The sequence below is a fragment of the Pristis pectinata genome, chromosome 22, assembly GCF_009764475.1.
Source record: "Pristis pectinata isolate sPriPec2 chromosome 22, sPriPec2.1.pri, whole genome shotgun sequence".
Classification (NCBI taxonomy): Eukaryota; Metazoa; Chordata; class Chondrichthyes; order Rhinopristiformes; family Pristidae; genus Pristis; species Pristis pectinata.
Genome location: NC_067426.1, coordinates 32,810,015 through 32,832,461, shown reverse-complemented (window position 1 = coordinate 32,832,461; position 22,447 = coordinate 32,810,015). Strand labels below are relative to the sequence as shown.

The 22,447-nt window shown below is 38.7% G+C and overlaps 1 protein-coding gene across 2 annotated transcripts in view; it reads right to left on the bottom strand.

Annotated features, from left to right (window-relative positions):
* LOC127581643 (protein tyrosine phosphatase type IVA 2-like) overlaps positions 1-22,447 on the bottom strand; it is a 73,619-nt gene that overhangs the window by 5,288 nt on the left and 45,884 nt on the right. For both annotated transcript variants that reach the window (XM_052036202.1, XM_052036203.1), the window contains exons 2-5: positions 19,157-19,725; positions 15,495-15,587; positions 2,667-2,797; positions 1,262-1,336 (exon numbers count right to left, since the gene is read on the bottom strand). In XM_052036202.1, the coding sequence (XP_051892162.1) occupies positions 1,262-1,336; positions 2,667-2,797; positions 15,495-15,587; positions 19,157-19,252 (395 nt within the window). In that variant the 5' untranslated portion in view covers positions 19,253-19,725. The remainder of the gene's footprint in view (positions 1-1,261; positions 1,337-2,666; positions 2,798-15,494; positions 15,588-19,156; positions 19,726-22,447) is intronic.

Below are 22,447 nucleotides of genomic sequence, written 5' to 3'. Positions count from 1 at the left end.
ACAATTGATTGTTCCTATAACAAGAGAAGTCAATTTCCATGTTTGTTTTGGAAATGGTGTGGAGTAAAACCCCAGGACCCTGCACTCTTAGTTTTTGCTTGCAGTTTCTTCCTTGAGCTACTAAAAAGTGCAGCTCTTGTAGTTAGCAAGTTAATCATCTGCCACATTAAATAGAATTGAATAGAAATTAATTGGTTTTGCAGGTATCAATTTGATAATTTGGACACAGTTTTGGGAGTCGTTGCATACATAAGGTAGCCGAATAAACTTGGGTAAAAATGCTGCCAAGTTTAGCTGTTTTCCAGCAACATGATAAAACTGGATTTCAATAGCACACTAAGCAACAAAATCCCTACAGCTGCCTATTACTGACTTGTACAAACAGCTGTAATCATATTTATGTCAATTATTTGGTGGCAGATTTAATACTTAAGGAAATTATAGGTTGTGCCAGGGAATCAAACTATTTCAGGCTCTGTTTTGAAATCAAACACTCCCACATCAGGGCAGGTGCAGACTAAATTCCTCAATTCCAACCCTTAGAACAGGGCCACACACGGTTTGTCACAAGAGCACTCTCTTGAAACTGACCATATATTCTTAACTGCCCTTCTTATACACAAAGTAAAACATTTTCATTTCTGGTTTGCTTATACTATGTGCCTCAAAAGATAAAGGTTCAGAACAGCTTCCGTTATTACAAGATACATTTCTAATCCCCACATTACTCATTCTATAGGCACCAAGTGAACTATATAATAGGGGCAGTTTCTTTGTTAATGCATATCCACCAAGGACTAGTAACATGGATTTCACATTGGAACCTTTATGCCAGCAATTAAAATATTTCTGCAAAAATATGGAGTCTGGGATGGTTAAGAACTCAGTCTCAGAAGAATTCTACCAATATCATTGCACCAATCAGTACACAAGCGTTGCCATAATTGGCAGCAACTTACCTCTGAGTCAGCAACTTGTGGGACGTTGCTGGGTTACATTAACTACTGTTTTCCTTTATGAAAATCACTGCACTTTGATAATGATCTTATCACATGAAGGCCTTCGGAACATATGCAGTAAAATAGCATGAATGATGATCAGATAATTGACAATCAAAACTCCAAACTTTATAATATGTATGATTCAGTTCCACATTAGACAATCCACGAATAGCCTACAAGAAACTATTTAATGCATGCTGCCACTACCTATTAAACAAAATTTTAAACATCCTCACAAACAACAACTATGGTTTACTTACTGCCGTATATATTGAACAGCATCTTCATACTTCATTCCTGATTCAATCAATGCTAGTGCAACAAGAACTGGAGCTCTGCAGTGCAAGAAAATGGATAGACTGAGTAATGCTGGTCCTTGTTCAGCGAGGCTGTGATATCATAATCATGAATGGAGAATAGGAACAAGTTAAATGCCAAGAACTCAACATCCCAGTACTTCACAAACCACATACCTTCTATTATTCTACCCAATTATACACCATATTACTTAAAAGCAATATTCTGGATTTATTTAATTTATACCACTTATTATTAAGCGTCAAATTAATTGTCTCCCTCATAACTTGGGACCAGTCTTCCTTGCTCCTCTCTACCTTTTATTTGTAAGTGGTGCAATGATCAAACAAAACTCAAAACTTCAAGTAGCTAAAATATTAGTGTTTCAACTCTTCATCCTTTTTAATCCACACCTTTTAAGTTCTAATTTCCTACTAGATTTAATATTGGTATTATCATCTTCAGCTAAGTATACTTCAGGGTCTCTCTGCAATTCTAATAGTGCTTGGAAGATTCTTTTTAAGCAATTGTTTTACACACTTGCCCCAACTCCCTTTTCCTAATTCTAGTAGGCTATGTAGAAGTTTCTTTTATTCAACTTTGCCAAAAAATAATTGCCAGAATAGTTTAGTTTAATTTTTTTGATAGTTGCTAATGATGCAAAATTCAATATTGCAATTTTAAAAGGTATTCTATGCTGCTTTCCATCATTCTCCAATTAATTTCTTTTAGTTCACTCGAGTTCTTGTTGATCTAAAATACACATCTCTTGTGTTCAATTGGTGCTCTTGGTCACAGAATGGGTTATCAAACATATTACTAAATGACATAAATCACACATTTTCTAAACTACAATGTATTGAGTTGATGATTCCCAAACTCAAAAAGAAAAGTTTGGCAAAGCTTTAGGATTCCAGCTATTTAATGGCTGAATACTTACCGTCATCAGTATTAATTCATCTTTTAAAAACAACAGGGAACAGTGTTTGTTGTATTATAGGAATAATTTCCAGGTGATCACTTCTAAAGTTATGATATCAGTATCACAGTTACCCATTTCCAAGATTTTTATAGAACCAGATACAAAGCTCTGGAAAATAGCTTGTTACCAAAATATATCAGTTAACATTCAAAAAGACAGCTGTTCATATAACTTGTTGCACCCACAATGACAGGATCTGGATGGCATGTATGACTTCCAGTCTTGGCTGGTTTGATCAGGTTGTGTGGTAGTTGGGACAAACATTTCCTCATAAGCAGAAATAGCAAAATATGCAACACCATTGCATTAGCAGTAGGGACCTAGAACAAGCTACTGGCATTGCTTCCCATGGGGAGTTTCACTATATAAACTAGTCTCTTCCTTACCGTCCCAGACCTGCCACACAGTGCACAGCAATGCAACATCCAGGCTCATTATGAAATCTCTCTCGCAACAGATTCAACCAATCATCCACAATCTGGGTAGGAGGTGGAGCTCCATCATCAAAAGGCCAATCCTAAAACAGAAGAGAAATGTGAGGTTTCTGTAGAACCAATTGTTGCAGCACATACTGCAGTTGAAAGGATCCCTTGCCCACTCCTGTCTCATCTTAAATGCAGACCAACAACTTAGTGTTGGTTGCTTAACATGAATGCAGTACATAATGCTAAGCTGTTAGGAAGTCAACATGTTATTTAGCAAGTGCCAATAATGTAAACCTGCAATTAGAAGCACATTCCTCTGAATAGTATGCTATTAAATGGCATAAAAGAGAAATGGTAGCATACTTCTGTCACATCACTTCTTATTGACCCATATGAAATTTTTAAAATGTCAAATGGAGGCAAGCTGTAAAAAGATGATTAATACTGTACTCCAATACTAAGGAAGGCATGGATTCTACATTCTGTCTGCACAACACACTGTCACTGGAACGTAACTTCATAAATAATTACTCAGTTGAATATAATTCGCCAGCTTTACACATTGTCAAAGTGGTCTTGGTTCACGTTACTATATTTCCGCAAAAGCTTCAAAACAGAAGGATGCTATGGCAGGTGTTCTCTGATCTTCCCCCAAAATACTGAACAGCAGAAATTGGGCACACTATCACCAAAACTCCACCTGTACAGAACACCACTAAATTCAGTTGCTTAACTTTTCAAGCACAATTAGCACACTCAGTTTCAGAGCAAAGACAACCTTTTTGCTTGACCAACAACAGAATCAAAATGTGGTAGAAGACAGACATTTAATGGTGGTGGGGGGGAGGGGAATAGACAGTAACCTCTGCAGTACCAATTGCAAATTGTGCAGGGCGAGGTGCCTACCTGGTGCCAAGGTAAAGGATTTCTCAAAGCAACAGAAAAGGAATTTGGAAAGGAAAACCCAGTTGTTGTGGTCCAAGATGCAACAAAACAACTTAGGCAGGAACTGGAAGGAGGTCCCGCAAGAGCAGAGCACGAGTTAAGAACGGAATTAAAAACAAACCCATGGTGAAATAACCTGCACTACTGCTGAGTCACATGCAAATTGACATATGAACAGGAAAATGAGCATGTGGCTAAACGGGTTATTTTGCATACAGGTATTAATCAGTACCTCAGCAGCAAAGATCTAAAGGGGAAAGTTCCATAAATGTCTTAGAGAAGAGCATAAATAAAGAAATGACAGAATTTAAACTTGCAAGATTGGCATGGAGGATATCAGGGGCAATTCTACAAATAATAAAACAGACCCAAATAAAAATTTAAACAGGAAAACATATGCTCGACAGCTTTGTTCAGACCAAGCATAAAAAGATAATTAAAAGCAATGTTAAATGACTTGCTGTCAAAAAAAGTTGAATTGTCACAAAAATCGCATCTGTATTATAAGTGAAAAACTGGAGAGAACAATACACTGCAATCAATGAAATATGCCTGGGATTACCAAAATGGGGCTGCAGAAAAATCAAGTATGGAGTTGAACATGGTGGGGCACATTTGAGAATAAAGGGAGGTGGAACAGCTGTATTCAAATAACAGAGTAGAAAAAATCTGATGTAAACTTCAATAAGACAGAAGTATAAAGTGTATATCTATAAAACAAAAAGGGTTAATCGCATTAATAGGAATGTCCACAGATCATTAAGATGGAAAAAAGTGGAAGAAATGTAAATACGCTAGGAAAATGACAGAAGAAAAAATCATGGGAAATTTGAACTATCCAGAAATTGCTTGGCTACAGGAGTTAGGTAAAAAGGGATAAGGGAACGGTGCTGCTACAAAAAGAAAACCATCAATAAGTAAGTACATGTTCCCATATTGAGTGAAGAATGAGCCAAATTGAAATAAACAAAAGTAGGGGAATACTTTGGTAACAACGACCATAACATAATAAATCTTATGTTCAAGATAAACTTTTGAGAAAAAGGCTGATTTTCAGGAACCATGAACAGAATTTGAGGGGAAAAAAAATCAATAACATTGGTAAAGAGTGAGATATGGCAGAAAAGGTAGGTTTTTAAAATGGTATCTTATAGATATTTGTGGCAGCTCAATGGTGACCCCAAAGCTGGTGATGATGGCAGATTCAGTGTTGCTATGCCATTAATTATCAATGGGAGATGGCATGTACTAAATAGTCATTACCTGGCATTAGCATGGCATGAATGAATTAGCCCTTGCCTGATATTGTTCAGGTCACGTTGTATTCGGGGTTGATTCATTTTACAAGCTACATGCCACTTGACAGCAGCATCTTCCATTACTTTACTGGCGATTGTGAGCAGACTCAGTGGAGGTAATTAACTGGATTGGTTTTGTCCTGTTTTTTTGCCTCTGTGGACAGGACACACCCAGGTAATTTTCCATTAGGTACTCGTGTTTTAACATGCTTCAGTCAGGTCTTTAGCACTCATCTACTGGCCCTTGCTACTATTTTACTGGGAGACCAGTTAAAGAAAATAAAGAATACCAGAACAGATTTTAGCCCAGATTAAATATAAAAAAGCACAATTGAAATGGAAAAAAAATCTTTCATTGAATTCACTGTTTGAATGAATTCCCTATCCTGCAGGGACATCCACCACCTGTGCTAGTTTAAACATTACCCTTGCTGCAGTACATTCACACAAAATTTCCAGTAGATCTTTGAGCAAACAATTTAAGCTTATAGGGCTAATTTATGACACTTCTGGTCAGTATTGTTACAGGAATTTCCCAATAATTTCAGCTTTGCTTCTCAAATCCAAGGGCTGTTTTGTGCCAAAATGCAAATGTCAACTTTACATCAAACTAGTTGAAATTTGATCCAATCTTAATCCATACTAAATTCTACAAATCAAAAGATATAGCAGTTATGATAAATAAAGTTCTGTTATAGTTCACATCCTGACAGCATATCAGGACATCCTGACAGACCCTTTAAAATACACCAAAATACAATATTCACAGAAGTCATTAGATGGTGGACCAGGTGCAGAAACTACATCTGTAAATGTCACTGGAAACTGGAACAACAAAACTGAATTAGACACATGACAATGGCTGCCTTGAGCAATTTTTAAAAACAAAATGCTATTGGCAACAATTTCATTAGAAATTCTTACACAGTCCTCCCTGCAAGTTTACCAGTTTAAAAACTTGCAGCTGAATATCAGCTTGCCACTTTGGTTAACTGGGAGCAGTGGCTGAAGCTTTCATCGGCGTGTACGGATAGCTTATTGGTCAGTTGCTCTTAAACATCACAATAAAGAGATAGGGTCAGCCAGTTCATTAAGAGACAAATATTTAAAGATGCTTAGGCAAATTGTACGTACAATTTTTTATAGGTGTGGGTTTTAGAGTTGACATATCATGTCTCTCTTTGAATTGAGAGACAGAAGAGACTGCAGATGCTGGAATCTGGAGCAACACAAAAGGTGCTGGAGGAACTCAGCGGGTCAGGCAGCAGCTAAGGAGGGAAACAGATAGTTGATGTTTTGGGTCAAGACCCTTCATCTGGACTGGGCTCTGGAGAAAATATTAAGAAGGGTCTCAACCCGAGACATCGACAGTCCATTTCCCTCTATAGATGCTGCCTGACCCGCTGAGTTCCTCCAGCGCCTTTTGTGTTGCTCTCATTTTTGAATTGCTCTCATTTTTGAATTTGATAATTCTGAAATAAATTTTTTTTTTCTTTTTAAATTAAATTTTAACAATTAAATCCTGTGGCCTGGAGTTTCTTTTGCTATTTCACTAATTGTTTGACAACAGGATGACACTACATTATTGGATGTAATGCCTATAAATCTGCATTGCTTCATAGTGAATATGGACTTGTTTATGGAGTAGCATTTGGAGTTCTGCATAAAATACCTGAATAAAGACTAATAATTGAACTTAAATGATAAACTGGAAGGGCACATAGAAACAAATCAATTAAACCATTCAGACCTTTTGGTCTCAATCCTCAATATAAAACACAATAAATGAAAGCACTGGAAATAATTAAGCATGTATTAAAAAGTCCAAGGAAATGATGTATGTACAGTAATATGTAGTGTGCTTACAATGTAATTTTTCTATGGAGCTTGGGGCTCAAATTCAAGAGCATGATATAACCCATCACTGGCGACCGAGGACATTTGGTAAGGCAGATGATTAAAATTCCCAAGGGTCAAGAGGACACCTGTAAAAGACTGCTGAGAATCTGTGTGACTTGCCAGTCACAGAGAATGGCACCATTTCATGTTTCTGCAAAGCTTAGGGCCTGCCTTCCCATTCAGTCTAGGCCCCACTTAATTATATGCATTTCAATTAAATGTCGGGATTCAACACTGCATATACCCAAATTATGAATTTGCAGGCTGAAAGAGCATACAAACAAAAAAAAAGCTGAGCTGAAGCCTCACTTGTCCATATGCTTCCTTACCCCACAAACCAAAATGATAAATAGATTAGATAAATGTGTACAAACTCAAAAAAGCAAAAACTTATCAACATTAACAAAACAGTCAAAATGATACAATATTTAATTGTTCATTACTTAGTGACATTGCACTAGAAACTCCTACAGAGTAATGGCTGTGGCATTTGGTCAGTCAAAAAACCGTTCTGTTTAGTAGAAAAGTTGGTATTAAATCTCTCCAGCCAGTGAGAACAAAACGTGAAATACCAATGCTTTGACAATACCTCATGAGCACTGTTAACTTTTCAGACCATCACCATTTGTCAGGGATCCACGGCCCATTCTCTACGTCTATCTAGCTCTTGAAAATGAGGTAGATTCCAAATACCAACAATTTTACTGTCTTAAAAGAGTTATCAAGTAGGAGCTCGGCCACACTAACTCGCTAAATTTAAATTAGTGCTTGGATACAGGGACTAAGACAGGTTTGAAAAATTACCCATTTAGCCTTAAAAGGTGAAGGGTGTAGGGAAGGTCTGAGTACAGAAAAAAAATCAAGTAGTGATTCTCATAAACTTCATTTATTATCTCTTAATTCAGCATATCCCCGTTGACCGCACCAACTTTGATAGATGCAGCACAGAAAGCATCCTATCTGGATGCATCACAGATTGGTATGGCAATTGCTCTGGCCAAGACCACAAGAAACTGCAGAGAATTGTGGACACAGCTCAGCGCATCACAGAAAACAGCCTTCCCTCCATGGACTGTCTACACTTCTCACTGCCTTGGAAAAGCAGCCAACATAATCAAAGACCCCACCCACCCCAGACATTCTCTCTTCTCCCCACTCCCAAAGGGCAGAAGATACAAAAGTCTGAAAGCACGCAGCACCAGGCTCAAGGACAACTTCTATCCTGCTGTTATAGGACTATTGAACAGACCTCTCATATGATAAGATGGACCCTTGACCTCACAATCTACCTCGTCATGGCCTTGTACCTTATTGTCTACCTGCACTGCACTTTCTCTGTAACTGTAACACTATATTCTGCATTCTGTTATTGCTTTTTCTTTGTACTCCCATGATGAACTGATGTTAAGTGATCTATATGGATGGCACGACAAAACAGTTTTTCACTGTATGTTGGTACATGTGACAATAATAAACCAATGTGAAATCTCAGCAAATACAGTTGCACTTAAGAACCATAGAACAATACAGCACAATACAGGCCCTTCGGCCCACCACGTTGTGCCGACCTTTGACCCACGCCTAAGACTATCTAACCCCTTCCTCCCACATATCCCCCTATCTTAAGTTCCTCCATATGCTTATCTAACAATCTCTTGAACTCAACCAACGTACTTACCTCCACCACCACCCCCGGCAGCGCATTCCATGCACCAACCACTCTCTGGGTGAAAAACCTCCCTCTGACGTCTCCCTTGAACTTCCCACCCATTACTTTAAAGCCATGCCCTCTTGTATTGAGCATTGGTGCCCTGGGAAAGAGGCACTGGCTGTCTATGTATTCCTCTTAATATTTTTTATACCTCTATCATGTCTCCCTGCATCCTCCTCTCCAAAGAGTAAAGCCCTAGCTCCTTTAGTCTCTCCTCATAATCCATACCCTCCAATCCAGGCAGCATCCTGGTAAACCTCCTCTGCACCCTTTCCAACGCTTCCACATCCTTCCTATAATGAGGCGACCAGAACTGGACACAGTACTCTAAGTGTGGTCTAACCAGAGTTTTGTAGAGCTGCATCATTACCTCGCGACTCTTAAACTCCATCCCATGACTTATGAAAGCTAACATCCTCTTAACTACCCTATCCACCTGTGAGGCAACTTTCAGTGATCTGTGGATATGAACCCCTAGATCCCTCTGCTCCTCCACCCTCCTCAGAATCCTGCCATTAACCTTGTACTCCGCCTTGAAGTTAGTTCTTCCAAAGTGTACCACCTGCCACTTCTCCAGATTGAACTCCACCTGCCACTTCTCAGCACAGCTCTGCACCCTATCAATATCCCTCTGTAAGCTTCGACAGCCTTCCACACTATCCACAACACCACCGACCTTTGTATCATCTGCAAACTTGCTAACCCAGCCTTCCACCCCCTCATCCAAGTCATTAATAAATATCACGAAAAGTAGAGGTCCCAGTACCAATTCTTGTGGGACACCACTAGTCACAGCCCTCCAATCTGAATGCACTCCCTCCACCACAACCCTCTGCTTTCTACAGGCAAGCCAATTCTGAATCCACACGGCCAAGCCTCCCTGGATCCCTTGGCCTCTGACCTTCTGAAGAAGCCTACCATGTAGAACCTTGTCAAACGCCTTACTAAAATCAATCTTCCTGGTCACCTCCTCAAAGAACCCTATCAGGCTTGTGAGACATGATCTTCCCTTCACAAAACCATGCTGGCTGTCCCTAATCAGTCCATGATTCTCTAAATGCTCATAGACCCTATCTCTTAGAATCCTTTCCAACAGGTTGCCCACCAAAGATGTAAGGCTCACTGGTCTGTAATTCCCTGGACTATCCCTATTACCTTTTTTGAATAAGGGGACAACATTTGCCACCCTCCAATCCTCCGGTACCATTCCCATGGACAAGGAGGACTCAAAGATCCTAGCCAACGGTTCAGCAATCTCCTCCTTCGCCTCGCAGAGCAGCCTGGGGAATATTCCGTCAGGCCCCGGGGACTTACCTGTCCTAATATTTTCTAACAGCTCCAACACATCCTCTCTCTTGATATCTACATGCTCTAGAACACTATCCTTACCAACGCTGTCCTCAGCATCATCAAGGCCCCTCTCTTTGGTGAATACTGAAGAGAAGTATTCATTGAGAACCTCAGCCACTTCCACAGCTTCCAGGCACATTTTCACACCTTTGTCTCTAATCAGTCCTACCTTTACTCTCGTCATCCTTCTGCTCTTCACGTACGTGAAAAAAGCCTTGGGATTCTCCTTAACCCTACTTGCCAAGGCCTTTTCACGTCCCCTTCTTGCTCTCCTCAGCCCCTTCTTAAGTTCCTTCCTTGCTACCCTATATTCCTCACAAGCCCTATCTGATCCTTGCTGCTTACACCTTACGTATGCTGCCTTCTTCCTCCTAACTAGTTGTTCCACCTCGTCACCCATGGTTCCTTCACCCTGCCATTCTCTCGCTGCCTCACCGGGACAAATTTATCCCTAACATCCTGCAAGAGATCCCTGAACAATGACCACATCTCCATAGTACATTTCCCTTCAAAAATATCATCCCAATTTACACTCCCAAGTTCTAGCCTTATAACCTCATAATTTGCCCTTCCCCAATTAAATATTTTCCTGTCCTCTCTGCTCTTATCCTTGTCCATGACAATGCTAAAGGTTAGGGAGTGGTGGTCACTGTCCCCCAAATGCTCACCCACCGAGAGATCTGTCACCTGACCCGGTTCATTACCTAATACTAGATCTAATATGGCATTCCCGCTAGTCAGTCTGTCAACATACTGTGACAGGAATCTGTCCTGGACACACTTAACAAACTCTGCCCCGTCTCTAAACCTTTGGCACTAAGCAGGTGCCGATCAATATTTGGGAAGTTGAAGTCTCCCATGATAATAACCCTGTTATTCTTGCACCTTTCCAAAATCTGCCTCCCAATCTGCTCCTCAGTATCCCTGCTGCTACCTGGGGGCCTATAGAATACTCCCAGTAGAGTAACTGCTCCTTTCTTGTTCCTAACTTCCACCCATACTGGCTCTAGAGAGGATCCTTCTACATTATCCACCCTTTCTGCAGCTGTAATAGTATCTCTGACCAGTAATGCCACCCTGCCTCCTCTTCTCCCCTGCCCCCTATCCCTTTTAAAACACTGAAATCCAGGAATATTCAATATCTATTCCTGCCCTGGTGATAGCCAAGTCTCTGCAAGAGCCACAATATCATAGTCCCATGTACTTATCCAAGATCTCAGTTCATCTCCCTTATTCCTGATACTTCTTGCATTTAAGTAAATGCACTTTAGCCCATCCACCTTTCTACTTTTATACCCTGTACTCTGCTGCTCCTTCCTTAAAGCCTCTCTACATGTTAGATCTGACTCTTCCACATCCACTTCTTCTTCTGACCTACCCCTCTGCTTCCCATCCCCCTCGCAAACTAGTTTAAACCCTCTCGCACCACCATAGCAAACCTGCCATTCATTCCTCAGATTCAGGATTTCTTTTTAAACAGATACTTAGCAAACAAAAAAGCAAACAGGAACTGTATCTGGATAATTTGTAACTAACAAGTGGACATCACCAATGCAGCACTGAGCAGGCAATACCAGCCTTAGCTCTTAATACCCTGACTGAGAACAGAATCTGGGGATTTAACACGAGACATTAGATTTTCTTCATTGGAAGAGCCATCAGGCAACTAACCTTTATACAGAACTTCTAACTTAACACACTGTGCAGATGTCTTGGAATTTTAAATAGATAACTGAACAGAAGCCATACTGTAGTGTTTCCTTCCACGTTCTAATGTATCACTGCTGCAGGTAATGGCTAAATACCCAGACTTTATCTGAAACTCTGATCAGCTACAAAGTTCAATCTAAATTTTATTTACTGATTGGGAGAGAATCATGTTACTATGATTGTTACTTTATAAATACTATGAGTTTTTTTAATAGATTGGAAGCTTTTCACTTGTAAAACTATTGACGGGTCTTAATGTTATGACAGGCTGGACTGGCCGTCACAGTTTTAGACTCCTGACATATTGCAGCATCAATGGTGTCAACTTTTTTCTACGAGTTCTCTAACATTAAATGAAAATTTTCAGATCTTCTGTTAAATTCAACATGCCTTCCTTTTAATAAATAATTGCTGATATTCTGTCAATCTACTGCCTTCCTTAAGCTGTACCATTGAAAAGTAGTTGCAAAGCATCAATTGAATACCGGAGATGACTTGTTCAGGTAGTTCTGTAGCCAAGATTACAGCACTACTGGCATTGCTTGCTGGAATGATTCAGGAAGGATGCATGCAAAAAGAGTCTATTCAGTGCAACACTGAGCAACTGCTCTTTTGTACAAAAATGTTTGTTATAGCAAAGTTGTACTTTGCCCTTCCTGGCTAACAGCAGACATTCTTATCTAAAAATAAGATGTAAACTAATTTAGTATCCAATCTCCACCATATGCAAATCACAGGACCATAGACAACTAACCATTCAACCCCTAGGCATGGATTTTTACAAACTGGCAATCACTCGACTGAGTAGAGATACAAAAAAGTTAGGGGAAATGAAAACAAACAGAAGGCCTTTATCACAGCTCAGTTATTTAACTGACTAACCATTTTCCAGAAACAACACAGGTTATCAATAGAACAAAAATATCTTTCATCTATGTGGTTTCCAAAGAACCCAACCTGATTAACCAGGGGAAACCAGATTAGTTTCCAGAAACAGTTTATAGCAAAACTTTATTAATGGTGAAAAACAACATTCTCTATTCTGAAAAGAACTCAAAACTAACACAAGTGCTTTTAAAAGGAAAACAAAAAAACCTCATGCCCTTTTGTCCCCCCACTGTACCTCGGTATACGTGACAATAATAAACCAATTTATTTATCATCACATCTGAAAGCATGTCACTGCCCAACTCCCTTAATATTGCATTTAACCATCAACCTAGATTATGAGTTCTAGTCTCTGGTGGTATACACTTATAACTCTGTGATGGCAGTGTTAACATCAAGGCAAGTATTACTTAAGGTGATTCTGTGGTACTATGAATACAACACATCAGAAAGTTCAAAAAATATTTTGATAGGATGGCACCAAAAATATTTGTTAGATTTTAGTCTGATCCTATGATGCTCACAAGTCCACATAATCATTGATTTTTCTTGTCAGTAGCCCAAGACAAGCTGGGTTCTCCAAGAGATTTTGCGTTACTATTCACAGCTCATATCTTTGTATGACGTTCATCAAATGAGGACTCAGAGCTGCTGCTGTTCCTCCTTTGCTCTCTCTAACCAAAATATTTTTGAGGGCAAGACCTACCCTAGGGCAAATGAAAGGAATCTAAGTAGTACTGCAGGATAAAACTAATTCCTCCTGACAGAAAAGTACTTGAACAACTGCCCAAAGTGGCACGACTGTAATTAGTAATTTGTGGCTAGGTGTGAAACAGCAGATGTGGATGCATGCACCTTCAGCATGTTGCAGCATTTCGCATATTGAGTGTCCTTCACTGAACATTAGAGCAGCACCAAGTCAGCCTACCCACTACATTCATCTCAATTTAAGTAAACTATCACAAAATAGTTAAAATCTGATAAAATTAGTGTAATAGAGGGGGAAGTTCACAGATTATTCAGTAATAAACAGTGTAGAGTTGTGATCTTCAGCAAGTTCCTTAAAGCTCCACAGCTTTTGTTTATTATCCAACCAATAGAAAGCATCACTACTGTAAAAGCAATATCCTGAGGTGGTCAGGATGCTTTAGAGCCAGTCTGCTATATGTATTTGAATCAAAATGCTGAGTATGTGGCATTTCAATTGTAGATCTAGCAAGTGCTGCTTCCAGTTAACAAAATAAAATGCAACATAGCTATCATTCAGGTGGCAAATATTCAAAGAAAGTGCTGCAATCTGGATGTATAATCAACTGGTATTTCACAAAAATATTACAACCCAGGAGACGATTCAGCCAAATCAGTCCATAATGGCTCAGTGGAAGATCAATCCATTAGTTGCACTTCCCCGCCCTCTCCCTGAAGCCCTGCAAATTCTTTCAAGTATTTATCCAGCTCCCTTTTGATTGCAATAATTGAACTTGCCTCCAATGCCATCTCTCACGGTGCATTCCGGACCCCAACCACTTGCTGCACAAAAAGTTTCTCTTCGTATCACTGTGTTCTTTTGGCAATCACCTTTACTTCATATCCTCTGGTCCTTCACCCTTCTACCAATGAGAACAGTTTGTGTCTACTCTATCAAGAGCCTTCCACAATTTTAAATACATCTATTAGATCACATCTCAACCCCAGCTTCCCCATTACACCCATGTAATTAAGTCCTCTTCTGGAATCATTTAGTAAATCTCTTCTGCACCCTCTTCAGATCTTCCCTAAAATGTGGTGCCCAGAACTGGACACAATGTGGTTAGACTTTTAACTATTGAAAAATTTTTAATAATGCTCTTATTTAAGAGGGAGAAATGGCTGGCAGAGAGGATGACGTACACAGATTTAAAAAATGGTTTTGCTGAAATGCTGAAGGCCAAGAACGAAGTTCAAGCAATTTAACCATGACATCAAATTCCCCTTCCATTCTGAAAGGGAAGGGCACTGACCGAAATTACATTGATTTTTCTAATCACAAATGAGAATATTTCCAGCATTTCCTGCATCCATTTCAATTTTTCTAGCACCTGCAATAATTTGTTTTCATATTAGATTCTGCTTGACATATCATCCTTGAAGCAGGGGATACTCATTCAACTGAAATTGGGGGGAAAAAAATGGACTGGACCCTAATGGTTACAAACAGAATAAGCTAGTACTCAGCTATTGAAATTGCGGTTACATCATGGACTTCCATGCATGTGCTATCAAAAATGGAAGTCTGGGACTCGCTAACAAAATCTGGAATGTTGAATCTATTTGTTCCATCTCTGGATTCCACATTAAGTATTACACCTGGGGACTGGGGGGTAATGGAAATGCAAACACATCTTGAATTATTTCACCTATATTTTCCAATTATATATGTCTTGGGTGTTTCGACTTTTAATAATTTTCTGCTTTTAATTCAATTTTCATAGTTGTAAGTTTCTCAAAATGTCAGAGACATTCAAGAATGAGCAAAAATCAATTATAACTTTTAACATACATCACAGCTTCACCTTCAGATTTCTTGGCTGTAAAAACCTCTCAGGGCATTTCGGGAGCAGTCTTCTCACTCATTTGTGATGTATCAGGAGCACACAGAAGCCCAGTGAAAGTGGCAGAACGAGTGCATAACTTCACAAACTATCCACTTGCTTGCTCCATTAGTGGAAGAGTTTGTGGTTATTGCAGAACCAGGGTAGATGGGACCACATAAGGAGGGCTAGATGAATGAAACAAATTGTCCTTTTTTTTGCCCCTCCACATCGTTACTTATGGCCTCTCTGAACCAAATGATCATCCTTAAGCATTGCTTTTTCCCAGCTTTATTCTGCAGCTTTTCAGATTGTTCTAAGGGACAGAGCCCTCAATAACAGGACCTTGCAGTTCCAGAGCATCTCACATCAAATTCTGCACTCTGACGTGCTTCAACAATCTGCAATAACTACTCACCAAAACCTGGATGCCTTCTTTTTCAACAGGAGCTTTGTCATAGGTGGCTTCACAAACTCGAACCAGCGTGGTAACACCGTACTTCTTGAGCTCCTGGAAGGAACAATAATGGCTCACATCAAAAAGATTTTGGACAAGTGTCTCTGTTCCAGTACTGTCTTAAATGAGATCCAAAGAATAAATTTTGTGGTTCATGCTACCACAAAACCAAAGACTTTAGAACTTTGGGATGATTTTTTTTGACAAATAAAATGTAATTGTAAGCTTCACTGAAATTCAAGTTTTCTTTTGTTTTCCCCAAAACATTAAAAGGGAAAAACCTAAAAGAGAAAAACAAGTTAAACTCCAATTTACTGATGCACTATGTAGGCAAGCAGACCAAAAGAGAGTGTACATTACTAAGGATTGCACAAAGATGAAAGTCTATGGCTCCCTCTTGACTTTTTAACCTTTTGAAATTAGTCCTGGGCAAGAGTGACATCGTACTGAAGAGGCAAAGTGGTCAACTGAAAACAGCGACTTTAGGTCCAGAGCTACTTTAAAAAGGAGACCCCATCACTGAAACAAGTGCTTGTAATATTCACAGGATATAAAACTTTGATAGAAAAGATATCATCCCAAGCACTTGGCAAACTCATTCTGAAGTGCACCAGCCTCCCAAAAACAAAATGTTGGAAACACTTGTTGAGCAGCATTTTTGTTTTTAAGGAGAAGGGGAGTTGGGGGTGTGGTCAACATTTCAGTTTCCGACCATTTGTCACAATCAGTACTACCCTAATTTTCTCTCTTCACAGTTGACACCTACCCCCTTAGTGCTTCCACCAGGTTCTGTCATGATTTCTGGTTTTCAGTATCTGGAATGTTTTGTTTTTCTGCTATACGAGAGTAGACTGATAAAGTCAGTCCCTCTCAGTAGAAAAATCACTGACCAGCATAACGTCAATGCAACTCGATGGAACACACACAGGAACAGGCCCTTTGGTCCACCATGTCTGCGCCAACAATGACGCTAAATTAAACTAATCCCACCTGCCTGCATATGATCCATATCTCTCTACTCCCTGCCCATTCACATTCGTCTAAATCCCTCGTAAACATTGCTATTGTATCTGCTTCTACCACCTCTTCCGCCAGCGTGTCACAGGCACCTACCATTCTCTGTGTAAAGAACTTGCCTTTCTCCTTTAAACTTTCCCTCCCTCACCTTAAACCTATGCCCTCTAGTATTTGACATTTCCACCCTGGGAAAAAGACTATCTACCCTATCTATGCCTCTCATACTTTTATATACTTCTGTCAGGTTGTCCCTCAGCCTCCAATGCTCCAGAGAAAACTATCCAAGTTTGTCCAACCTTTCCTGGTGGACCTCTTCTGCACCCTTTCCAAATCCTCCACATCCTTCCTATGGTGTGACAACCAGAACTACACACAATACTCCAAATGTGGCCTATCCAACGTTTTACACAGCAGCAACATGACCTCCTAGCTTTTGTAGACAATGCCTCAACTGTTGAAGGGAAGCATGCCATATGCCTTCTTTACCACTGAAGTTGTGCATAGCTCTCTAAAAGTGGCTTGTACCCCAAGACATCAATACTCGTAAGAGTCTTGCCATTTACTGTACACTCTCCCCTTACATTTTGACCTTCCAAAGTGCAACATCTCACACTTGTTCAGATTAAACTACATCCATCATTTCTCTGCCCAAATTTCCAACTGATCTATATCCTGCTGTACCCCCTGACAACCTTCCTCACCATCCATAACTCAACCAAGTTGCACCATGGATACTGCTGATGCATCTGTACAATCCCTTTTCTCCTATGTACCTTTCAAACTAAGGATTTATATGATTTAAAACCATTAGGCAAAGGATTCTTTCTTCTTTCCAAAGATCCCCCTTTTCTTCCTTCCAAAGGCTGTACTCCTGGAGGCATTATTACTAAGCAGGTTCATTATTTGAACGGAATGCCTGATTAATCGACTACAAGTTGGGCTTAACAGCCAAAAATCAAAAATCTCATTTACCAAACATTAAAAATTTAGAATATTTAATTACATTGTGCAAAAAATAAGCAGATAGGTGATTACAGAGAACAAAAAGCAAGCAAATGCTTATATTTCTAAAAATTCTAGTGTGTTGCTACTAAGTAATTATTCAATTCAAGCTATGATGCTGAGACATACTTAGCCCAGAAACCTGATTTGTCAGGCAAAAAACAGTATAGTTATAATTGAACATTTTCAAAATATTTCACATTTGTTGACAATTTAGAAATTTCTTGATGATTTCTGCAAGTATGGTTCACATATATAGTCCATAGATTCTAAAATTAAACCACTTCATTATAGATTTCTAATCTATTATTCAACATCAACATCTTTAATTAAAAATCTGAAACCCAAAACAATTTATAAATAATAAATTGATTATTGTTACTTAAATAATGTTCATCTTAAACGTGCTCATGACTGCAAAGGAGTATACAATACAAATGCATATTTATTTCTGATATGAAATTATGCTTGTGTAGCTTTTACAAGTTGCAAAACTGAGTAAATTGTTTAATATAATTATATATTAAAATAAGAATCTCTTGAATTGCTTTTGGCTTTATGCAAAAAAATTAATTTATCTAATAAACAGTAATGACTACAAAAAACACTTTTGGTAAAATGAACCCCACCACATAGGGCAGCAAAAATGACAAGCCTGCACTAAAATTATTTTTTTATATTGCAAAACAAGAATAACATTTCAATGGAAGCATCTGCAGCAGTATAGGTATGGTTGGAAGGCACAACAGGGTAGGACTAAAGTAAAATATAATCAAATGTTTTTTTGTTAGACAGATTCTGGAATTCCTATCAGGAACAAATTAACTACTACTTTAATTATATTAAATCATAATAAGTGGGCAAGGAGGGCAGGCACGAGGATGGGTGATTTAGTTGGAGGTTTCTGGCCCTTTTCTTGGGGTGGAAAAGGAAAGCATAAAACAAGAACAACTAAATTAAAGTTTTAAAACATTAACTTTTTTTTACATTAATGTTCAAAATTAATGATGCCAATGCATTTGAGAATTAATTTTCTAGCACCTACTCAAGGCTATTTTCTAACCAGTAATTTGTGACCCTTTAGCATGATCACCCACGGGAAACAAAATCACAAGTACATTGCAGAAGTGTCAAACAAGTTGTTAGTGTCTAACAAGCTGTGGCTACTATTTTAGTAGTGACAATTAAGTCTTTTCTGTTTAGACACTTGCACCTTATTGTTTAGAATTTAATATTACAGATTAGAATTGTGGCTGGAAGTTTTGCAAAATTAAACACAGAAGTCAGGAAATGCTGCTGTTTTTGCTTCATCATGCAGTCAAGAACAATTTGTGCAACAAATTAATACTGACAGTAAGTGCCTCCCAACTATTTCCAGGACTTTTAACAAGGGAGATTGGTTATAAAGAGACTCTCTGCCATCTGAGCTGGGTTTGAAATCCATAAGATGAAAAGTTATCACTGTCATTATTTCCTTCTAACCTCTCCTTTGATGGTAGATATCAGCTAGAAACCAAGCAAGGACAAAAATACATAGAGAAAAAAAATAAATCAGTCCATCTAAATATTTATTAAGTTGGCTTAAAAGATAAATTTACTTTTACCTCTGTGAACTTGTTGAGAGTAGCATCAGTTGGGTTGTGTGTGATGAGAAATCTCATACTCTCAGAACATATTTCTACTGGGGCTGGGCGGTTCATTGTGGCTGCAATACTTAATTTCAAATTTAAAAAAAAGAGACACTCTAAGCAGAACTGTGTTTGTTTTCACTGTTGGTACTTGTGCTTTTAAACCACCGCTCACTCTCAGGTGAATTTAGCGCGTGGGATATAAAGTCCAGTTTAACCTGGCACTTTTCAAGTTGGTGTCTGTGCAATGGTGCTTCTTAAAGCATCCAAGTGCACAAAACACAGGTAGAGTTACCCCATCCAGACAAGGTCATTGAAAGAACAACCGTCCTCTTCTCAAAAATTATCCAATTTTTAAATCCAGTATCCAGAAGAATCCCAGTTTGTTGATGCCACTTTTCCGTTTAAGGTGGTTTCCCAATGGAATAGTTGAAAAGAGAGACCAGAGTTCACTTGTCTGCAAGGAGGCCGTGCTGTGCCTGGCAATAGTCTCTGCTGCCCTTCAGAAACTCCATAAATGAGCAACCGGAAATACCGCTGAATTGCTGTTGAAGAAGAGGAAGAATCACTCAGAAAGGGGTACATCTTGTTCAAAATACAAGCAAAAATATATTAAGTTGTTCTTAATATGTTAAAGTGTTTAATATTGATATATGATGCTAAATAAACACAAGCAGTAATAGACTTTACATGTACAATTAAGAAACATGCCACAACATTTAACCCCTTTGTTAGTTGTGTATAAAATTTTCATCCCAACCCAATTCCATTCCAATACTTACTTTCCTTCCAAAAACGTTATTTAGTGGACATCCAAACAATTTAAGCAGTTTACCCAATTCCTGACAAGATACAATTGCTTTCCTCAGGACCTTTCAATGGAATTTTGCCTTGACCAATGCATTTGCTAGGCTTTTCGATATCTTGGATTACAGAGTTTGGCAATGTTACTTGATAAAACTTAACTGAAAAGTATTTGGAAAACATACACCTCTCTTTAATGAGACCCGATTTTAACTCCTCCCTTGAGTTTCCCTTGGAGCCACTGTGACTCTTGGGGTTCTACAAGGCTTCCTTTAGTACTTTATCCAAGCTGGTTATTCTTCATGTACAAACTTAGCAAGCCAGTGATTCTTGCCATGAGTCAGCTTGGGCTAGCATTACATCCAAAGCCAATACTGTCCTCACCACAAATGTACACACTTTTCAGCAGCAATAAAGGAAACAGCCTTGTTTTCACTGACGTCAATGCCAAATAAATGTATAATATCACTCCCCTCTGTAGATTTATAAACTTAGTTGTGCCACTGGAGACGCACATATCCACAATTCTATGATTCCTCTCTGTATCCGGTGTGTATTTAAAAATGTAATGATGTATGATATACGGAACTACTACTGCAGTAATAAAAATGCAAATATACAAACTTCTAATGGATATCAAATGGGGGAAAAAAAACCTTAACCAAAATCAGGAGGAGGAAAGAAATAAAACTGCCAATTTCTGCCGCAAAATAATCAAAACAGCCCATAAGCTTAGGGTAGACAGGAAACTTCAGTTCTTGTATTGGCAGCAGTTTGAATTATTCAGATTAAAATAAACTACACTAACCATGTATGCCAAGGTTCAACTTAAACTGCCTTTCAGATCTGCAGCAGTGAAATAAGTTGAGAATTTTAAGTTCTGCAATTACATGGCACTTAATGCACACAGCCTTTCAGCATTAGTTGTTAACTGGAACTCAAAAAATACGAAGCTCAGCAATATAGTTGATGTTTGAGTGATTTTCGCTCTTATGGTATGTCAGTCCTTCAATAAAGTTACAAAGATCAGCTTTCAAGAATGTCTGCACACCCAAGCGAAGTGGCAGATTAAACATACACCTCTCAATACACAGCCACATACTTATCCCAAAGATAAACTTGAAATTTGAGAGAATCTAGATTATGTAGAAAATCAATACAAAGGCAGGAGATTGTCATAACATGGGTTATTTTATAAACTTTTTTTGTATAAGATGACAATTCTTTGAGGCAGGAGATTGCTGATACACCAGTGAAAATATGGAACTTGTCTAAAGAATGACAACTTGGAGACCAGGCTGCACCTGGGTTAAAATATTCTTTGTAAGAAGGGTCTCAAAGTAAACAATGCTGATGCTGCCTTCAAAGCCCAAGACATTGCCAAATTGCTGCATCTATAAGCAGCACTCTCATGTAACAAAAATATAGCTACATGCAGCATAGGCCTCCATATTTTCACTGCAACAAATTAAACAACTCAGCCTGCTTTGCAGACTTTTGAGGAGAAATTCGAGTTACCTAGTTAGTCAGCTGACTTCTATTGGGCAAGTAGAGTAGCCTGAAATAAGACAAAACTGTTAAAGCAATTGTGCAGCTGCAGGTTTGTGCACATTGTTTTACTGTTGTCCTTGGGCTATCAGAGCCTGAACTGGTCGCTATAAATGGGCCACTTTGTCCCTCCCTTTCCCTCCACAAACCTGGAACATCCTGGCTCAGCTACTGTAACCTGCAATTAAGGTTTTCTCTGGTTACTAATTACCAAATTTATTTCCTGCATCATTCCATTCTGGTTATGTAATAGACATTTCTCAAGACAGAACATTATGCCCTATTTATACAAAAATCCCCTGGTACACACTACAGTCTACAGCAACCACCACTAAAATGTGGCTAAATATTAAATATTAACGCAATTTCAAAAATATACATTAATCAATCCTGAAGTCAGTTCACATAACAGTTCACATCAATGGTATTTTCGTAAATGTCACCATAAGATATTTTTCTTAACATCAACTTTTGGATTTTTAAGTTTGTAACAAGTCCATGTCAGACAAGAGGTCAACATAACAGAAGTCATCTTCCTAATTTCTCCTCCTTTGGTTTGATTTCCAGTTTGACTTAACATGTTCCTTGTTTCACTTTCTTACATTAAGGACACTATGAGAAGCTGGCTGTTATTTAAGGTGAAAACTTTTCCTCAGAACTGGAAAACATTACAGCTGAATGATATAAAACAAGCAGGAAGATCTACTGAATGAACCATTAAGTGCTAAAGCAAGAATCAGGGGCAGAAGAGCAAACGATCAAGGGACATAATAAGAGTAATCAAAAAGACACTTGGTATATACAAGAAATGCACGAGATGTTGAAAAGGGAAAGACTTGAAAAAGTGCTAAAGAGAGCACGGAGCAGCAGATTCAGAAGAACCCTGAATGTGCATAAAGACAGAAGGGAAGAGGC